The sequence below is a fragment of the Rhinolophus hipposideros genome (assembly GCF_964194185.1).
Source record: "Rhinolophus hipposideros genome assembly, chromosome: 3".
Classification (NCBI taxonomy): Eukaryota; Metazoa; Chordata; class Mammalia; order Chiroptera; family Rhinolophidae; genus Rhinolophus; species Rhinolophus hipposideros.
The window spans coordinates 66,205,931-66,226,088 of NC_138049.1; the positions used below are offsets into that span (position 1 = coordinate 66,205,931).

At 37.4% G+C, this 20,158-nt stretch overlaps 1 protein-coding gene across 1 annotated transcript in view; it reads left to right on the top strand.

Moving 5' to 3' along the window:
• Nucleotides 1-4,754: 4,754 nt before the first annotated feature.
• The window catches only part of CEP162 (centrosomal protein 162), a 75,330-nt gene continuing 59,926 nt past the window's right edge, over nucleotides 4,755-20,158 (top strand). The window contains exons 1-7 of the mRNA XM_081045187.1: nucleotides 4,755-5,204; nucleotides 6,098-6,213; nucleotides 10,443-10,557; nucleotides 13,712-13,858; nucleotides 14,174-14,357; nucleotides 16,368-16,432; nucleotides 18,928-19,043. Coding sequence (XP_080901313.1) covers nucleotides 6,157-6,213; nucleotides 10,443-10,557; nucleotides 13,712-13,858; nucleotides 14,174-14,357; nucleotides 16,368-16,432; nucleotides 18,928-19,043 — 684 coding nt within the window. The 5' untranslated portion in view covers nucleotides 4,755-5,204; nucleotides 6,098-6,156. The remainder of the gene's footprint in view (nucleotides 5,205-6,097; nucleotides 6,214-10,442; nucleotides 10,558-13,711; nucleotides 13,859-14,173; nucleotides 14,358-16,367; nucleotides 16,433-18,927; nucleotides 19,044-20,158) is intronic.

A 20,158-nucleotide genomic window follows, 5' to 3' on the forward strand; every position in this document is an offset into this window, starting at 1 on the left:
GTCGGAGCAGCCTACACACATGAGCAGCATGGAGGCTTCCAGAACTTGGGAGCCGCTGGAACATTAAAGAGTAAATCCAGTAAGATAGAACTGACTCCAAACAGAGGCTAGAAGTGAGTGGAGGGACAATTAATTGCATGGTCATGAGTGAAGGCTAAGGTTTGGCTGTTTAAATAGTCCACAAAATTGGATTCCTCTAGTTAGTCACAGAGTTCTGCTTTCATTATTTTTAAGGCTTTTTGATAGCTGTGATGACTATGGGGCTCCAAGAGACAGAAACAAAATAATGCCTTCTTATATTCTAGATTGGAAAAATTGAACAAATAATAATGATGATAAGAATTGGTATCAAATCATTGTTTACCACATACACTATATGAATGCTCCAAAAATTAACAACACAATAGTTAACGTGGACTGCTATGATGTACAAGTTACCATTCAAATTTTTATATACTTTAAGTCATGTATTCTTCAAAACAGTGTGGTATAGGTGATATCATTGTGACTATTGATTCAATGAGGAATTTGGGATGGATGGTGCTACATTCTAATCTAAATTTCTAGTATAAATCAATTATATAATAACTTCTCTCAACCAGGCCCTCATCATATAGGGGTTCCTTTGCCCATTAGTGGCTCCTTTGATTGGTCAGATCCAGAGCACACAGGTGACCACAGGTGCTAGTAACATTGGATTCCAGCTTCAGTGGAAAGGATTTTGATTGCCCAATGTCCACTCATGTGCTATAGTATCTTTTTATCCCCGTTGTTTATTTTTTTAAATTGTCATAAAATTCACATAACATAAAATTTATCATATTAACCATTTTAAATGTCCAGTTGAATAATGTTAAGTACATTCACACTGTTGTGCAACCAAGCTCCAGGACTCTTTTCAAATCCTGCAAAGCTGAAACTTTGTACCCATTAAATAACCTACAAATCCACCAGTTTACTTTCTATCTCTATGAATTTGACTACTCCAGATACCTTATATATCTGGAATCACACAGTATTTGTCTTTTTGTGACTCACTTATTGTATGTGCTACAGAATTTTTGAAAACATGAAAAACTATGCTAATGCAAAAATATTCACAATCATTTTATAAGGAAGATTTTTTATTATTATTACAAAACAGGGGCAATGACAACTGATAACTTGTGTGTTTTTAAAGCCAAATGCAAATTATTTTAACTTATTGGTTTTTTGCATTTCTTTTTTACCTAGAGCAAAAAAAGTTTTAAATCAACACACACTATGACAAACAAAATACATATCAATAGTAGATATTTCAAAAAAATGCATTATTGTCCTGAGATATTTGATATATTTTTCATTGTCAGTTTTTCAGACTCAAAGTTTATGAGACATACTTGACTATGCTTTATGAAGTATGAGTTGCGTTCACTAAAAAATGCATTCCTGACACTTCTAAATTTTAATTTTACTTATTTCCTTTTTTTATTTTTGTCAATTATAGACCCCAGAAAGTCAAATGAAATGAAATCTTATATATTTCCAAAACAAGTAGTCATCAAATTTTGCATTTAAATTTTATTCTTAAACTAAAAATTGAGAGCACCAAAGTTAGATAATAGCCTGATGCTCTTGTAAGCCACCAGATAATTTTATTCTTAAAAATTATTTTTTTTCCGTTACAAATGACATTAAGTAGATTATGATTTTTCTTTCTTAAAATGCCTTCTCAGAAAGTGACAGTTCAAATTTCAAAGTTATTTTCAGCAAAGCTCAAATTCTCTGTTCTACATTGTCCTTTCATGACCTCTGATGGTGAAAGTGTAAACTGACATTATAAATACCAACAGAAATAATGCCCCAAATTCCATTTACTTTGTTATTGAAGAATCTTCCCCTTCTCTCCACACTTATTTGCCTTGAGAATGTAATATCAATTACTCAACAATGTAGAAAAAATATTGGACAATTTCATACTACTTTAAAGCACAAAAAAGCCCTCATTCACAGTCTAAATCTCTAAATATATGTGTACATTTTATATAACATGAACATTTTAATGATATAGCGACTTGCAACTGTGACTACTCGCTCTCAAATGTAAATTGAATGAAGTGTAAACTTTAGAAAAGTTGAAACAATTATTTTAATTTACAAAATCATCACTCTTCCTAAATCTTTGTACATATGAATAATGAATATATGAATAATTATAAATTATAAATTAAGATTTGAATTATTTGTATTTATTTATTATTTCAACTTCATTAAGAGTATTATCTTGACATTTCATAGAACATCATTATGGGGACAGAGCCAGGAGTGCAGTTTCCAGGCTCTCGGCCTCACATAGAAAAGTGCTGGCTCAGGTAGTAAATAGCCATCAACTGTGATTGGATGGCCATCAGCTGTGGCTAGTTGGCCGTCAGCTGTAACCAGTGAGCCATTGGCCACTAATATAACTGCCGTGGCTACGCTAGCAGGAAAATGGGGGCTAGCAAGAAGATGGTGGCTCAGCTAACAAGCGCGGATTGCAGTCAGCATGGCAGATTACAGCTAGCAAGGGGAGTCGGTCGTTTGGCAGAAAAGCGGACAGCAGGTCGCACGTCGTGTGAATCCAGCCTCCAGCAAGACTATAGTGGTATGATTCCCCTATCCATGGCTCTGTGGGTGTTCCTTTTTGGCCTCACCATATCCTGCGTTCTTGTGTGCGGAGCCGGACCAGATACCCGGCAGGCCGCCCCCCACGACAACCATTATGGTTTACTATACTGATGGCATCATAGTAATTGTACTTGGTGAGCAGGAAGTATAAATTATTCCTAAATGCCCTACTTAGGTATATGAAAACCATAGGGTGGGAGATAAACCTCATAAAATTTTAAGATACTGTCATATTGATGAAGTTTTAGGTGACCTATTGTTTGAGACATGGTGGAACCAAAATGATAAAGGTGGAGAACAAATTGTTACACACTGGAACCTACCACCAATAAAGAGGCATAGTGCTTGGTGGGCCTCTTTAGGTTTTAGAGGCAGCATATACTGTACTTAGGAATACTGTACCAATCCATTTATTGGATTTGAATGTTACCTAGAGCAATAGAAGAGCCTGCAGCAGGTCCAGGCAATTGTGTAATCTTGCTGGAAGCTTAAGCCATCTGACCCAGCAGATCTGATGGTGGCTAGAAATATGTGCCAACTGATGAAAGAAAAATAAAGCTCTGGACTTCTTCACATATGGGTTAGCGTGATACATTGATAGCAGCCATAAATGGACTGTTGTCACACCATTGCTGCATTCAGAGGTATCCCTAAAGGAATGTGGTGAAGGGAAATCCTCCCAGTGGGCAATTAATATAAGACCTGGTCTTATTTTACCATGACATAAGACCGGGTCTTATCTAACATAATATAATATAAAACCGGGTCTTATATTAATTTTTGTTCTAAAAGATGCATTAGAGCTGATTGTCCGGCTAGGTCTTATTTTCAGGGAAACACAGCAGTAGAGATGGGTGGGAAAGGAAACTACTGGCCTATGGAGTTGGAACCTATCATTATCTTGTACCTATGTATGTCAACCAAAATATAAACTGAATTGAATTGATTTGTAGACTGTAAGGATTAGGTGAAATACTGCATGTGAAACTCCTATCAACTTAGGTGCTGTGGAGACAGAGTCCCAGAGAGCAATTTCCAGGCTCTCAGCCTTACGTGCAGGGATGCTGGCTTGGGTGGTGGATGGCCATCAGGTGTGACTGGTTGGCCATCAGCTGTAACCAGTTAGCCAATTAGCCACTAATATAACTGCCGTGGCTGGGTTGGTTGGTTGGCAGGCAGAAAAGCAGGTGGCAGGTTGCAGATCTTGTGTGGGTCCTACTTCGTGTGTCTTGCCCGGCTGGCGCCAGCAAGACTGGGGGGTAGGAAGACCCCTTATTGGGGTACTGGTGGATGTTTGCTTTTGTATCTTCAACCCAGCCGCCAACGAGAATGTAGTGGTATGACTCTGCTATCTCTGGCTCCGTTGGTGTTCCTTTTTGGACTCACCATGTCCTGTGTTCTTATGCGGGGAGCGGGAGCAGAGACCCAGCATAACAGGTGCTCAATAAATAGTAGCTTTTAAAAAACTCTCTATCATTTAAATCTTTATCTTAGGACTCAGCTCCTGGCATGTATACATTTGCATTACAATAAACACATGCTGAATTAAAATTTCAGGCCGGAGATGATGAGGTCCTTATCCTGTGTCGGCCAGCAGCAATCCTTTCAACTGCTATTGATTTTACGTTCACTATCCTAAATGCTGTCGTCTAAAACTTCAATTTGTGTTCTTTTTTTGAGGAAGAAATAGCAAAAGTAAAATAAAATAAAAATCCAATAAAGCAATTGTAAGATGCCACTATAGATGGCGGGCGGGAAAAGAGGTGTAGAGAGTTGGTATGTGTGTGTATTTTGAATTTCTTGTCCACTAGTTGGGAGAACAGTCCCTTATCCTGACAAGTTCTTTCTCACAGGTTTGAGTTTCTCTCACAACTCCTACACGAGACTTTGCACATGGAGGAAATCTAATAAATTAAAAGTTTTCAAAACTTCCGCTCGGAAAGCTGAGAGTTGAAATGACAAGAGTGAGGAAGGTTAGGAAGAGGGGATAGGAAGTGCGGAAATACATAAACTAGGGGAGCTAAACTACATTTCCCAGGAAGCCACGCGCTGGGCCTACAACCCCCATCATGCCTATGTTCCTGTTGTGGTGACCGGTTCGTGGATCCACTTTCCCAGGGAGCGCAGAGAAAGCCGCGGGGTCTCCACTGGTGCAGCAGCGATGGCTCTTACCTACTAGAGTATCTTGAGCCGCGGCTATTCAAACCTTTGCCTCGCTTTTTGAGGCAAAAAGATAATAACCGGTGTCTCGCCGGACCATGGGCCACGTGACTAGTCCCGGTCATGTGACTGTGGAGCCCAGCGGCTGATGTCTGTTACCCTGACAACTGATGGACCTCTACCGACCTTCCGGCAAAGCGCGGAATTCGGAGACCAAAGTAGGTGAGGGGTGGCCACTTGCTTCCAACTCATCTGCCGAGACTGGCTTCAGAGTTCTAGTTACAGATCATCGCCTTCCCTCCGCCTGGACTCGTCCGCAAGTGCTTCTTTGTCTTCCCGCCAACTCCGGAACCCGTGCTTCCTGGAGCAGGGACCCGGCCGAGCTGAGGACCCTGTCGGTGAGTTCCGGCTTGAATGAGGATGTGGGACCCGGGCCTTCCCCGCACGCACCCTGTACTGATCAGTGATGCTAATTGGGGGGGGGAGGTGTTAATCCGCAGGTTGAGCCAAGTGTTGTGCGGGTCTCCCCACGCACCCCTCCCTTTCTCGCCACCCCCGCCTCTGCGAGAGGAAACTGCGGGGTGAGCGGCCTCTAGGAGTTACGGCCCAGAAGCTGGGGCGTCTGGAGTGGCGTGCTTTCGCGGGACAGGGGAGAGCTTTGCGTGACAGGTCACGACTGCATCGTGCCTGTTGGCCTTCCCTCGCTCCAGAAGGAACATGATTCGTTCTGATTGATTTGTATACGCCATGAACTTTAGGTAGACTTTGAATCTTAATAGGTTTAATTTTTCTGTATTTGGAAACGTCCCCATATCTGGAAACAGTCTATTTTGCAATATTGTTAATGTGGATTGATAAATAACTAGCTGAATGTTAAGACAGCAAAAAAACTATATCCTGGGTTTTTACACACAAAAAAGCAGCCTTTTGGATTTGCTAATTTATAATTTTTAAGATGCCATGAGAAGGCCTGGTTTTTTGTGTTTCGTTTTTTGGACACACACACACGCTTACTAATATGTAAGATTTAAGGGAAAGGGTGGAGGCCACCCTTTAACAATTGGATGTTAACAATAAAAATGTATTTCTGGATCCTAAGTACAAGGTAAACTTTGAAAGCTGCTTTTCCAAATCAGTTTTATGAATGAATTAGGAATCTTGTCCAGCTTACTGGTCCATAATTGTGCATATATACTAAAGCATAAGATAAATGTCTGAGGTTTAAGTCTGGGTGTTTTCATGATGTGATATGAATTTCCTTAAAAGATATTTATCATCTTTCGATATTTAGCGTTTCCAATGTTGTACATACTTTGGAATGTTTACTTTGGGAAGTGAAAATTATTGAGCATGGCTCGCTATTCCAAAGAAGAACTGGATGAAGAGTTTGAACAGTTCATGAAAGAGGTAAGTTTATATTTTTAAAAGCTATGTTGTAAATTTGTCTCATAAGAAACTCATCCTTCAGGTCTCTCCTTCACCTCTAAGCTACAAGCAGTCCATCGCCAAGCTCTGTCAACTCGAGCTCTCTCCCTTTTCACTGCCACCTAGTCCTGGAACCAGTATCTCACCGGGGCTGCTGCAACAGTCCCCAAGTACTGCCTCGCATTCCTTCCCCATTCTGTAACCAACACGATCTGTTACATAAGTCAGACTCGATCCCTCCTCTGTGTAAAACATACTCTGTTGGCCTCTTATCGCGTATAGAATAAAATTCTGAACTTCTTCCCATCGTTTACAAAGCGCTGGATGACTTTGATCATGTCTGTGTCACTGACTTTATACCACTCTTCCTCCTTATTTACTTATGCTGCAGTGGCCTTTCTTCTCCCTTGGACATGCCAAGCTCATGTCACATTAGGAGCTTTGCACTAGCTGTTCCATCGGCCAGTACTGTCCCCTATTCTTCACGTGGCTGGTGAAGATCTCATCTTAAATATCACTGCCTTGGAGAGGTTTTTGTTCTGTCTATCCAGGAAAAATGTAACCACCAAGTCACTTCTTAGTATGCCGTGTATTTAATTCTCTATGTAGCACTTAGCATCATTCGTTATTTTACTTGTGTAGGTCTATTTTCTGCCTCCCATTGTAAGAATGTATGGTCTATGACGTGATGGCTATATGTTCATTGCTATACCTGCAGTGCTTAATAGGTGCTTAATAAGTGTTGAATGAATGAATTAGAGGGTTACACCACATCGTACGAGTATGTATTTATATAAACGGAGAGTCACATTTTAAACTATACTAACCTTGTTCATAAAGGGAGCCTGATGTATGATACAGTAGAAAGAATCTTACTTTCATTATCTAATAGGAAAAATAATGCCTATTTGGTGGAATTGTTGTAAGGATTTTTAAAAGCGTGCACCAATTGCCAGGATGTGGTAGATACTCAGGATATGAGTCTCACTTCCCATTTGAAAAACTGATTTTTTTGTTATTTATATCAAAGATGGGCACATTTAAAAAATTAAATTTATGGGAAGTATTTTCATTGTAAAAGATAAAAAGCAATACTGGTCAAATTTTTTTTTTCTTCTACCCCTCATCTACCACCCCTCCAACACTCCCTGTCTTTCTCCCTCCCTCTGTCCTGGCCTCCTTCTCTTCCTTTCTTTCTCTCATATTCAACCTCAACGTGTAAAAGCTCTTACCTCATGTTATAGATTTGGGTAAAGCATTGTCTCATTTTTAACTATGAAATCATGATTTTAGAGTCATGCTAACTTCTTTCGTGATTTTGATAAATTATTGTTCAAGCAGTTTGTTCAAAGATAAGATTTACATATCTTTGTTTTTAAGGAGATTAGTGGGACCAGCTTTTTTTCATACAACTTTATTGAGATATCACATACCATACACTTTACCTATTTAGAATGTATAATTCAGTGAGTTTTAGTATACTCAGAGTTTCGCCGCCATCACCACAGTCACTTTTAGAACATTTTCATCACACCAAAAGAAACCCTGTACCCATTAGCAGTTACCCCCTTTCCCAGCCTTAGTTACCATTAATCTACTTTCTGCCTCTGAAGATACGTATATTATAAACATTTCATAGACATGGAATCATAAAATATAGTATTTTGTGACTGGTTTCTTCAACTTAGCAATATTTTCAATGTTGTAGCATATATCAGTACTTCATTCCTTTTTATAGCTGAATAATATTCCATTATCTGGTTTTACAACATCTTGTTTACCCACTTATCGATGGACATTGGAATTCTTCCAACTTTTGGCTATTATGAATAATCATGCACAAGTTTTTGTGGGGATGTATGTTTTCATTTTTCTTGTGTATATACCTAGTAGCGGAAATGCTGGGTCATATGATAACTTTATTTTTAAACCTTTTGAGGAACTCAGACTGTTTTCTAAGTGGCTGTGCCATTTTACATTCCCATAGCAGTATATTAATATATTAGCATTCCAATTTCTTCATATCCTCACTGGCACTGTTACTATCTGGGGACCAGCTTTTTTGTTTTGTTTTTAATTATAGTAATCTGGAAAGTAGTGTGGAAGGTTGTCAAAAGTGAGAATGCCCACTATGTATTAAACAGTAGGATGGGCTTTCTCCTTTTTTTTTTTTCTGATTTTTGCCACAACCCTTGAAAGTCGGTGCTACTGTGACTGTTTTTAACAGAAGAATAAACTAAAAATGCTAATTTTTCCCTAAGCAACAGAGCTAGCATATTTTAATGTTGAAATTTGAACTCAGGTCTGTCAGGCCCCCAAAACCTATACTCCTTCTTCCATACTTTTATGTGGCCATGGGATTTAGGAGGAGTAGACTGAGTCAGAGGCAGATTCTCAGAATTTGGTAAACAGTGAGATGTAGGGAGGAGAGAGAAATGGAACATTTCAAGGTGACAGTGAAGCTTAGAGACTGAGTGGAAGGTGAGGCAACTGAAATTCAGATGGGATAAGGAATATTTTTTTCCTCCCTTTTTCCTTTTTCTCGTCTGGTTTTCAGGAAAGGCAGTGAGTTCTTTTTGAATATTTTAAAGTTGACGGTCTTAAAAGTCATTGAGGTAGAGCTGTTTGGTTGGCAGGTGGAAATGTGTGTTGTCATCTTGGAAGTTTAAAAGGTCAACTCTGGTAGCAATGTCCTAGTTGGGGGACTACACAGTGTCATGGAAATTGAACAGGTTTTCGTTACAGAGACCTCAGTTTGAATCCCAGCTCTGTAACACCAACAGGAGCAACCTGAGCAAGTTGCTTAATCTCCCTGAGCCTGTTTCCCCATCTGTAAATCTCTACTGAATTTCTTAAAGATTGAGATAACCTGTGAGTAGATCCTGACAGAGCAAGTATGAAATAAATGTTGGTTTCTTCTCCAGAAAAAAGGACATCTTGGGGAAGTCTAGTATTAAAGAAATGGGTAAAAGAGCCCAGAGCTATTTAAATAGGTGGGTGAGAAGGTTCACTGATGTGAAGTATAACTTGGAGGAAGTGATAACTGCGAAGTCAAAGGAAAGGTTTCAAGAAGTAAGAGTTGGTCACCAATATCCAATTCCATATGATCAGGGAAGATGACTAACAGTGGCCATTTATTAGTGGCATTTAGGAGGCTTTTGGTGCCTGGAGGAGAGCTGTTTTGGATGAGAACCAGTTTTTAAGGGGTTGAGCAGTGAACTCGACGTTGGTATATAAAGGGAAAGCGATGGATAGTGTAAAGGGGAGGTAGGAATAGGGAAGTTTTCCTGTTTGTTTTTATGTTGCCTTTTTTTTTTTTTTTTTTTTTTTTTAAGTAGAGTAGACATAGTGTTGATGCTTCAATTCCACAATTGTGCCAGGTGTGCTAGGCCCTGGGGATGAAGTGATGAGCACGTTTATAATCTGAGGGAAGGAAGGAGAGGGGAGAGAGGAGGGAGTGTAGGTACAAAGGTGAAATGGGATAACCAAGGAAGTAAGGACCTAGAAAGGTGGGAAGTGATCACTCTGCAGGTTCTCCTTGGAGTGGAGGAGAGAGGCAAGCAGTGTCTTAACAGGAGAGTTTAATGGTGGAGTAAGGGGAAGGAGGTGGTTTTTTACTGAAGGTCTTTATTTTCTCAGTGAAGAGAGAGTCCAGGTTATTGGCTGAGAGTGAGGCGGGTAGATTGGGGTTGGAGCAAAGGAGTTTGTTAGCATTGTAGTAAAATTTGGACTGGGAAAGGACAAATAAATGTTTATTCAAGTTTATTAATCATTGTGACAAAATGGTAATTTCTCTGATAAACACCTGAAATTCAGTTCTTCATGGTGTTAGAATTTTGTGTTCTTCTAAAGTAATTTCGGTTATTTGGTTATCAATCGTTATTTATTCTTTGACCATACAGAATGTCTGGAAGAGGATTGTATTTTTCTTCTTTTCCTTTTTTGATTGTTTCTTGATCAAGTTTTCTTTATTTCTCTGTTGTTATCTTTGATGTTTTTTCTCCCTGGTTAGTTTACTTGTTTAATTCTGGGTATATAATCGATGTTCAGAGATATATGCTTAATTTTTATTTTAGCCACATAGGTTTAGAAATATGAATTTATACATTGTTGCAGAAAATATTGCTGAACTGTGAGACAACTAAGAAACATTTTTAGTGATGAATCTTGGATTTTCAAATTTAAAATTGAGTAGCGTATATCTGATTCAGCTTTCAGATGATTCTTTTGAAAATTCAAGCAAAACACATAGACAACCCAAAAGAGAAGTGAAAAAGAAAGATACATTGCCGTGGTGGATAACTGAAGATGATTTTGAAGATGATGGTAAATATTGCTGATTTCTCATTTCAAATTATTTGACCACAAGGGGTCAGTCAAAGACTTTTAATTCTGGATTTTGTTACTGTACTATAAATGCAGAGGGTGCCAAAAAGAATGTATACACATTTTAATAAAGGAAAAAGTTGTATTAAAATTGTAATACAGTGAATGACACTAGCATTCATTTGATTAATGCCATCTTTTGAGCGAATGTCATACTACACTTTGTTACTGTAATTCAATTCAACTTCGAAAAGTAATACATAGATAACATCTCTTAAAATGTGTACGTTTTGGCACCCCTGGTATATACAGAAATACTAACTGTGAATTTTTGAGGTTTGAGTTGATTTTCATATTACTTCACTTTATTATATAGTATATAATTGAGAATCTATGTTTCTGCATTATTAGGTTATTTTACATTGAGATAATTTATATTTATTCAAATTAAGATGATGAATAATACAGGTATATTTATATATTTCCCTGTTTAATGGTAAGTTGATTTAAGGTGATTTAATAAAATATTCTGACTATATTAATGTCATTGCATGGGGAAGATTTTAACAAATCTATAGATATTGGTATCGCAATCTGTTAATAACAGTAGTAAAAAACATAATTTATTGTCTTAATGGTAGAGAACTCATTGCTGATCCTGTGAGGCACATGTGTAAACCTTTCGTAGAACTATCCCTTGTCCCATCTTTACTAATAGAAAACTGCTCTCTGGAATGTTTCTTTGAGGTACTATATATGATATTGCTTTATTTGTAAGGAACCCGAGACTACTTCTGTGAAGTACCTATGTGGGTCACACTGTGGGTCGTTTTATAACCTGATGAGATTTCTGTGTCTCTTCTCCAGGGGAAAAATTTCCCCAGGGCTTTTGTTTTTCCCCATAAAATTGACCTTGAATTCCTTAATCTGACAGTTAAGGCTCTACATAACCTGACTGGAACCCTCCTTGCTAGCCTCATGTGCTCCAGCCACACTCGTTTATTCCCTTTCTCCTGGCAACACCATTGGCTCCATGCCTCTGTGCATTAGCTCATGCTTTCTTGCCACCAGAATGCCTTTGCTCTCCTTCTGTTCAGTAAAGCTTGGCATTACCTCTTTTTGCAGTCCTTCCCAAACCCTTCGAGCTCCTGTGTAATTACCGTGTAATTACAAATACCTCCTCCTTTGTTTCCATGTCAGAACAGCACCGTAGCACTACACATCCTGTTGCCAGTTATAACCTACAGAGCTCCCCCGAGGCAGGGAGCTTTGTGAGGGCAGGAAACACTTCTTTTTCCTTGTATCGCCTGACCCTCAGTAATGCATAATAAATGTGTTCAACAAGTGAATGTTAGAGTGGATTTGATTGTCTCTTTTCTTCTTAATAGCGTAAAATAAGTGACTGCCTTATTGAAAAATTCAGTGTTTTTGTAAGTCACTCAACCATGCAACAATGCTAAAGCTTGCATGTGAAGAATTCTTTCTTAGAATCTTTTCTCCATTGGTGCTGGCAGAGGGTGTTGTATGATGTAGTACTCCAAATTTGGAATTGTTGGCAAAGATTTGAGACTTAATTAGCATTAAAGTCTCTTTTGTAGAAAGTAATCAATCAGTGATGGACCGTGCAAACTCATCCCAAAGGGAAAGAATAGGTCCTAGACCAACACTTGAATGTAACCTGCCTAAAGTGATTAATAATTTAAAAAATAACAATTTGTCAATAAGAAATGGATTTGATTAATAAGGGGTGTAAACAAGGATACTTAAGAAACGAACTCTGACAACGTTCCTTTAATCACAAGGGAGAGGGTTTCTCTTTCCAAGAGCATAAGCTGGTCCCTGGTTCAATCTTTTGAATTCCACAAACTTTTATGGAGTTCATGTTATGTTCTGAGTCCTGGGCACTAGTATACTCATACAAAGAAAAGATATGGTTCCTGCCATCAAGAGTGTAGAAGCTTCTGAGGGAGAAGGGAACACCCTCCTGAGGAGAGGAACACATTACCCATCTTAGATAGACACCATTCAGCATCAGCATTGAGCAACTTCAGCCTTGTCACTTTGCTTTCTCTTTTGATCACCATAAAGGTAAAATGTTCTGCCTGGGGATGAAACTATCCAATCCTCCTGTTGGTTCTACTCTTCATTATAAAGAACTAAATTGGATCTCGGTTTCCGTTATAGCAGTCTCTCATGAGCTCAGTTAGTGTGGGTGCCATCCTTGAGTCCAGCTTCAGAGCCAGAGTGAGGCCCTGGATAGACACCAGCACAGCACCCCAGCCTTGTCACGCACTTTGTCCTTTGAAGTGTCTACATCTTGATTTTCTGCAGCTGTGGAAGTTATTTGATCTATGAAATTATTATTCACACAAAGCCATAAAATAGATCCTTGAACCCTATCCAAGACGATACTAATTAGGAAGTTGAAGTCAGAATTTGTGACTTGTTAATAAAGCTTCCTTCTAAGCAAAAGTGGTATTTTACTAATCTGAATGTTTATATCACATAATTTTTTACTTTTTGCATATACCAGTTTTTTACAACAAATATGTACTAAGAAATTGTGATACTGCATAACTTTTTCAATGTTTTCTACGGCATTTGGAATAAAGAGCAGACCCTACCACTGGCTTGTGAGGATGAGCGTGGTCTGACCATCGGCTCCTGCTCTGGGCTGACTTGTACCTGGGCTTACCCTCCCCCTCTAGACCCACCTGCTTGCATCCTCACATGTGGCCTGCCCCTTCCATTGTTGGATCTTCCATTGTTCTTCCCCCTGCCTGGAATTGTCTCCATTTTCCAGGTCACCTTGTTATTTCCCATCCTTCCTTCACACAGGGCAGAAGACACTCTTTAAAGTGGCATGGTATCCTGTATTAAAGTACACTACTTAAAAATCATTTTTTTTAAATCTTGTCTCTTGTCACCCTCGTACAAAATTTTGAAATACTCTACTTAGTAAGATACACTGCAAACAAATAGAATTATAGTTTTTCTTTTGTGAATTTTAGGTCTGATACATTTTTATTCAATAGACTAGATTTATTTTATAGCAACTAATCTACAAAATTAGTATAATAGTATTACGGTATTGTTATAGTGGTCAAAACAGTTTTCTGAACATAAATATCCAACTATTAAACTCCATCCCTAGGACTGCTTGGAACAAATGTAAGCTATTTGAAAACAAAGAAGACTTCTCAGCCTATTATGGAATTAGAAGAGGAAGCTGCTGAAAGGATTCAATTTCTCAAGAGCAGTGGAACCTCTATCATAAGTCTTGACAGCTTAGAAACAAATGGTAAGAAATGTGAAGCATGTGAATTGCCAGGTTAATTACTATGCTTATAATCAGAATTTTTACAAACATTAACTCACAAATATCTTGGAGCCTCCTTTATGAAGCACATAGATTTAATACCTCTGTAGAAGGTCTAGAATTACACCTCTGGAGCCTTATTACTTTGCATATTGATTATGAATATAAATCTAAGTTGGTGGGTGAAAGATTAAGTAAAGTATCTTTTAATTTTACTACGTAATATCAGTAAATTCATCATTAAAATTTTATTGAAATTCTGTATGCTAATAAAATGTATTTGTGCTTTCCATGTAGAGATAGCGGTTTCTGAGCTGACTCATAGTCCTCTCGCTGTGGGATTAGACACATTAGAAGAACAAGAGGAAAAAGAGCAGTTTTTTGCCAGACTTGAGAAAGGCTTAACATCTTCCATTGATTATTCAAGATTAAATAAGGAATTGGATTCTAATGACTCCACACGTTTTAAAGCTTTACGTAGGTAATGTAAATACAACATAAACTAATCATTGAATGATTTTGTGTTTTTCTCTATTTGTGGAAGGCTGATATATACACGGGCTTAAGTGGGTAGATAGAATAACAGGCAAAAGTTAAATCTTGTTTTTAACTCTACTCTCTGTTCATTATGTTGGTCAGGATTCGTTTATTTATTTTTATATGAATGGACTACATTGATTAGTATTTGAGAGCCCACTCTGCCTCCTGATGCCTACAATTTCATGCCTGAGATACGATTGAGACTAATAGCACATTGCCAAAAGACCTTACTAGGAAAGTAATTTATCAAGTGATTTTCCACTGATTAGGTAAATAAGAGAATCCAGGTAGCTGTTATAAACTCAGGAATGAAGGAACAGAAATGGAAGTGGGAACCAGCGAGCAAACACAGGTTTGGTCTGTTTCTTGCCTTTGTGTATATTTGACTCTAATGATTATCAGAAAACCTCATTTATTCTGGAAATCATACTGGTTGACTGAGCTGGTCCTCTGTAAGTATGGTAGACCTTTGACATTCTTAAGACCTTTGTGAAAGCTGGGATGTTTAATTTCCTCAGTTTCATTTGTCATTTAATTTTTTAAGTTATAAATGAAAGATTATAATTTTAAGATGTTAGGAACATCAAACTGTGATTATGTTAAGGGTCAGGAGACTTTAGTCTCTGGTTATTAGAGCACCTGGTCTCCGCATGATGCCTAGTTTCTTACAGATGGTACACAAAACAGTGCCTGTCATGAACTGGGTAGGGTATGAGATTCTTACCCTACTTGGAAGCTGCACAAGTTAGCCTGCCAGCTCTATGGATGCTGACAGTAGACACAAGATTCCTGGGTCAGCAATAAAGGACTTTATTTCTCAAAGCAGTGCTGGAGTGTCAGGTTTATTTGTCTCAGTTCCCCATGCCCCACCAAGGCCCACAGGGGCAACACAAAAGGTCCATGATGGCTGTTTGCACATGTACTGGGTTGCATGAGGGAGAGGAGAGGTTGCTCTACAGGAGAGGATCATTGAGCATGGGGAATCCATTGCTTCTATAGCAAAGTGGAAACAAGCCTGCTCTTGAGGCAGAAACATTGCATCATCTCTGAAGGTTGCTTGCTTCAAACACAACCCTGAGAAATGACCCAAGAAAGAGTGGTCCGTGTCCCACATTCTTGTCGTACCCAGCAAGAACATGCAGAGACACTCAGGGCCCATGGTGGTTGCTTCTCCCAACAGTGACAGCATAGTTGTCACAAGCTTTTGTTGGTCACAAGTTTTTGTCCTTTTGCAATATTTCTTAACTTTTCTCTGATTTCTTAGCACTCTTCTTAACTACTGATATTTCTGCTCCAAAACTGACTAGTCGGAGTACCCCGTAGTATCAAGTATGCAGTATTGTTTGCTATTTTTATTATTATAGTTTTATAATTTTGGGGATCCGCTAATGATCTCACTAAAAACAAGGTTGATGGACTGAAAAAAGAACAGATTTCTGGGTTTGAAAGAAAGCAGTGTCTGAACTAATATAGCCAATATAATTCAAATTTTCTCAAGCTTTTTTGTAGCCTTGCTGAGTTTTTCCTGGCTTAAGGCTCCTGTTCAGCTCCCATCCCAGGATTACATGACCCTGGCATTTTTTTCTGGCCTCCATATAGATTTCACTGGTTCTCATAGCTTGTAGTCAATTCCTAATCTTTAGTGTAGATGGGATATCTGCATCCTGAGACATGTAAATGCACACATTTATGTATAAAACTGTGTATGTGTATAAAGTTTTAAAATATCGGATTTTTTTTTTGCTTTGTATTATCATGGCAACTACAATTAAGCTTTAAGAAATCTTTATTTTCCAAATGTTCTTATAGTTCCCATAATTTTAGCTTTTGATAGAACGAGAGTATTTGAGAAGAACTACATGATGTTCAAGACTTTAAAAAATGTACATAAAGGATTGCATGGAAATGTACTATTAAAATGTCATACTAAATTAAGTAAATATTTTTCCAGTAATCAAGCTAATATAGAATTAACTGAAGATAAGCATGAGAATGAATCGAATGAAGAACTGGCAGGTAATTACATTGGTTTTAAAATTTACATTATTTGAAAAGATAATATAGCTTTTAATAAAGACATTAAAGAGAAAAATAATTAAAAGGAAAATCATATTGTCCTGGAAACAGCTTTGAACAGGTAGAGTGAGTCGCCTGTGTTACAATCTGAGCTACCAAGAAATTGTTAAAAAGTGCACTGCTGCCTTATTTGTTGGGAGTGGGCAGTGGACCAGTTGGGAAGACAAAAAAAAGGATGTTTGTTCCTAGGACCTGGGAAATCTGTGGAGCCAAGTCAGATAACTCCAAAGAATGATTGGGGAGGTATATTTTTTTCACATCTTTTGATTTTTAATATGTCTGTGTTTTTATATTCGAAATGTTTTTTAATAGATAGAATATAGCTGGGTTTTGCTTTCTTTATCCAATCTGACAATCTCTGACTTTTAATTGAAGTGTTTCTACTCTTTATAAAAATATATTTATCATCAGAGTGGTTATTTATTGTTTTGCCATTTATCTTTTATCTTTCCATCTTTTTGTTGTTTTCATTGCTTTTGTCCCTCATCCTTATGGATTGTTTATAGCAGGGTGTCCAAACTTTTTTCAACGTTTTTCACCAAGGGCCATATGTGGTAAAATATACAAACAGCCGGGCCACTCACTCGAGGTGAAGTATGTATTGCCTCACCTGGTTTATTTAAGTAAACTAAATATATTTTTGGAATTTGCTGCGGGCCAATTAAAAATGGATCACGGGCCGCAGTTTGGATACCCCTGGTTTATAGCATTCCATTTTTCTTTCTTTTGGTTTGTTATACCTCTTTGCTATATTTTTTTCTTAGTTGCCCTATGATTCACAATATGCATCTTTATCTTAGAGTTTATTTTCAAATATCATTATACCACTGCTGACAGTTCTATACCTGAAAGTAGCAGAACCACGTAGTGAATCCCAGCCTTCTGGCTCCTAGTCATGCTCTTAAGCACTAGGCTATATACTACCTGCATTTTTTCTTATACTACCTGTTGGCATTTGCAGAAACATTACATCCCCTTCCATTGATTTCAAGTAGTTTCCAAATCCCAAGTAGTTGTCTTAAGTTCATTGTCATACCCTTCCATATCTACTCTCTCCTTGTTCATCATCTTTTTTTAAGCAAATCGAATTTCTTAGGTTACTTAAAATTCAATAATTCCCACCTAGAATATTAGAATCTTAATTTTTTTTATATTGGTCCTAGAACCTAGAACGATGTCTAATACAAAGTAATTTTTCAGTGACTGTTTTGTGAATTTATTTGGGTCTACTGGTACTTCGAAAATCCCAGTGTTCTTTCTCATATGGAAGAGAAACAAAGGTGAGCTTCTCAGCCTCTGATACCAACATAGTTGGTATATAGATACCAACATAGTTAACCACGTAACCTAGCTTATCTATGTAGGTGGCGATACCATGCTGCCCCAACCTCGTATTCCTTATGAACTAAAATGGAGATGTTTCTGTAGGCAGATCTCACTAAAATCATTTCTGTTTAACTTCTAAGCCCTGTCAAGTTTATTCCCAAACTTCTGTCAAAAATTACATTCAAGTTGTCCCCTCTATTCTAAGAGAAGACGAAAGGGCAGCCTTTCCAGAAGCAGACTTTCTAGTACCTCATGCAGTCTTTCTCCCATCAGGGCACCTGTTTCTGAAAGTGACCTAATTTTTGAAATACAAATAAGACTGCGTTTCTTTCTAGAATGATTGATTCCACTCTATAAAGTTTATTCCCCTTTTGCAGCCTGTATATCTCAGTCAACCCTTGGTGAGGACTGTAAACAAGTTAAAAATTGATGAATACATCCTGGCCAAATAGTTCCTGCCCTATCTTCCCCATAAGTAGTCTGACAGCGTCATGTTAACATTGACATACCTTTCCCTTCTGCTGCAAAGCCATTGAGATATAATTTGGGCCTTTAGCTGAGAAGTGCCCAGGATTGGGTGACGGTTATATTGGGCCAGTTATTTCCTAAGGGAGGTATCAGAGATAGACCTCTCATAAGTACTGTTTCAGGCTTATAATAGAGATACCTATAGAGACCAAAAAAGTCAGCTTAAAAAAATGAGCAAAATCCAATCTTTTAAGAGTGTCAGGATTTCACAAAAGTGCTGCCTTTCTATAAGTAAGCAATTTGAGGTTTTTGTCTTTAAAAAACAAATCCTAATGTTTGTTTTAAAGATACAAAATCTTTTGGATAGCTCTAGACATTTTTGGTCAATTTATATAAAAGATTAAACATATAAAACTTACAACTATTTGAAAGTGAAACAAAATGAAATAAACCTAAGACATTCTAATGAATTAAATTATTAAATCTTTGCAAAAAAAATCTGTTCTCTAACAGTATTTTGATGTTAACATTTCAATAAATTATTCTTATACAGAATTTTTCTTTTGGAAATCAGTCTTTTCCTGGAATTTGGCTTTTTTTGACAGTGTGATCCTTGTATTTTTTTAAATTATTTTATTCAGAAAATTACAGTGATGATTTTGAAGATGAGGATATTGATGCACCTTTAACTACTAAAGATGAAGAGACTAATTCCAAAGAAAATTCCAAATCAGGAAAAATAAATGCACCCAAACAGGTATACAGCAATTACATACATATTTGACAGTTTTGAAACTTCATTCATGACCTTAGCTGTTGTTATTTGAAGAGCTTTAAATATGGGGTTTTTATAGTTTTGGTCATTGTTATAAAGCTATAGGTCTCGTGATACTCAGACATTTTCTTAACTTGGGATGTCAATGTAGTATAAGTCAATGAAATATCATGGCGATTAGTGATTTTTCTAAAGGATTCTGAATCCTTTTCTAAAGGATTTCTTATGGCAAGTGATTTCCTTAAGTTAAGCTTTAGAAATTGAATTGAAAACTTAATTAAACTCTCAAATCTGATTTTAAGCAGGTATATTAAATTACACTTTTCTTAGGTAGGTCTTGTCCCTATGAACAATAAATGCCCCTCCCTTAGTATTTATGTTAATAGTAACATTACTGTTTCAGATTTACTTAGCTGAGGTCAGGAATTAAATTCTTTTCACATTCAGCATTGCTATACTCTAATTATCTCATTTCTCTGTTGTGACCAAGACTAGCTATGGGTACTACAACCTACTACCTGCCTGATAGAACTTATCCTTGAGCTATCTAATAGTAATAGTAGAGCAATTACTATTTGTTATATTGGTCTTGATCTGGATACTGTCTCTTCAGGGACTGCGAGTTAGGACTAGATGTTTTGAACATGTGTGAAACCATAAACTTTCTAAAAAGAAGGAACACTTACATCTAAAAATAAGTAAGGTATTAATAAGTACTCTAAAGAAAACTATCTTGTTCTTACCTAGTACTTTGTTGTTGGGTACCTGTATCACACAGTATGAGTGGAAAAACAAGATTATTTTAGAAATACACAGAGATAAATGAGACCTGATGAATATCCTTAGAAATTTAATGTGATTTGTACTTGGAATATGGCAGTTACAATATTTTATGAAAAATAAATAGGTCAGTAAAAGACACAATAATATGGTATATTGAAAAAAGATAGTTTGATAGCATGTATCAACCTAAATGTGGGAGCCTAGGAGAGAGTCGCTAGGAGAGAGTCGTCTGGGTGAGGATCAAAATAGGAAGGAAATAAAGCTCTGTTATAACAGGATAATCCTACATACTGCCTATCCAAGTGGAGAACATA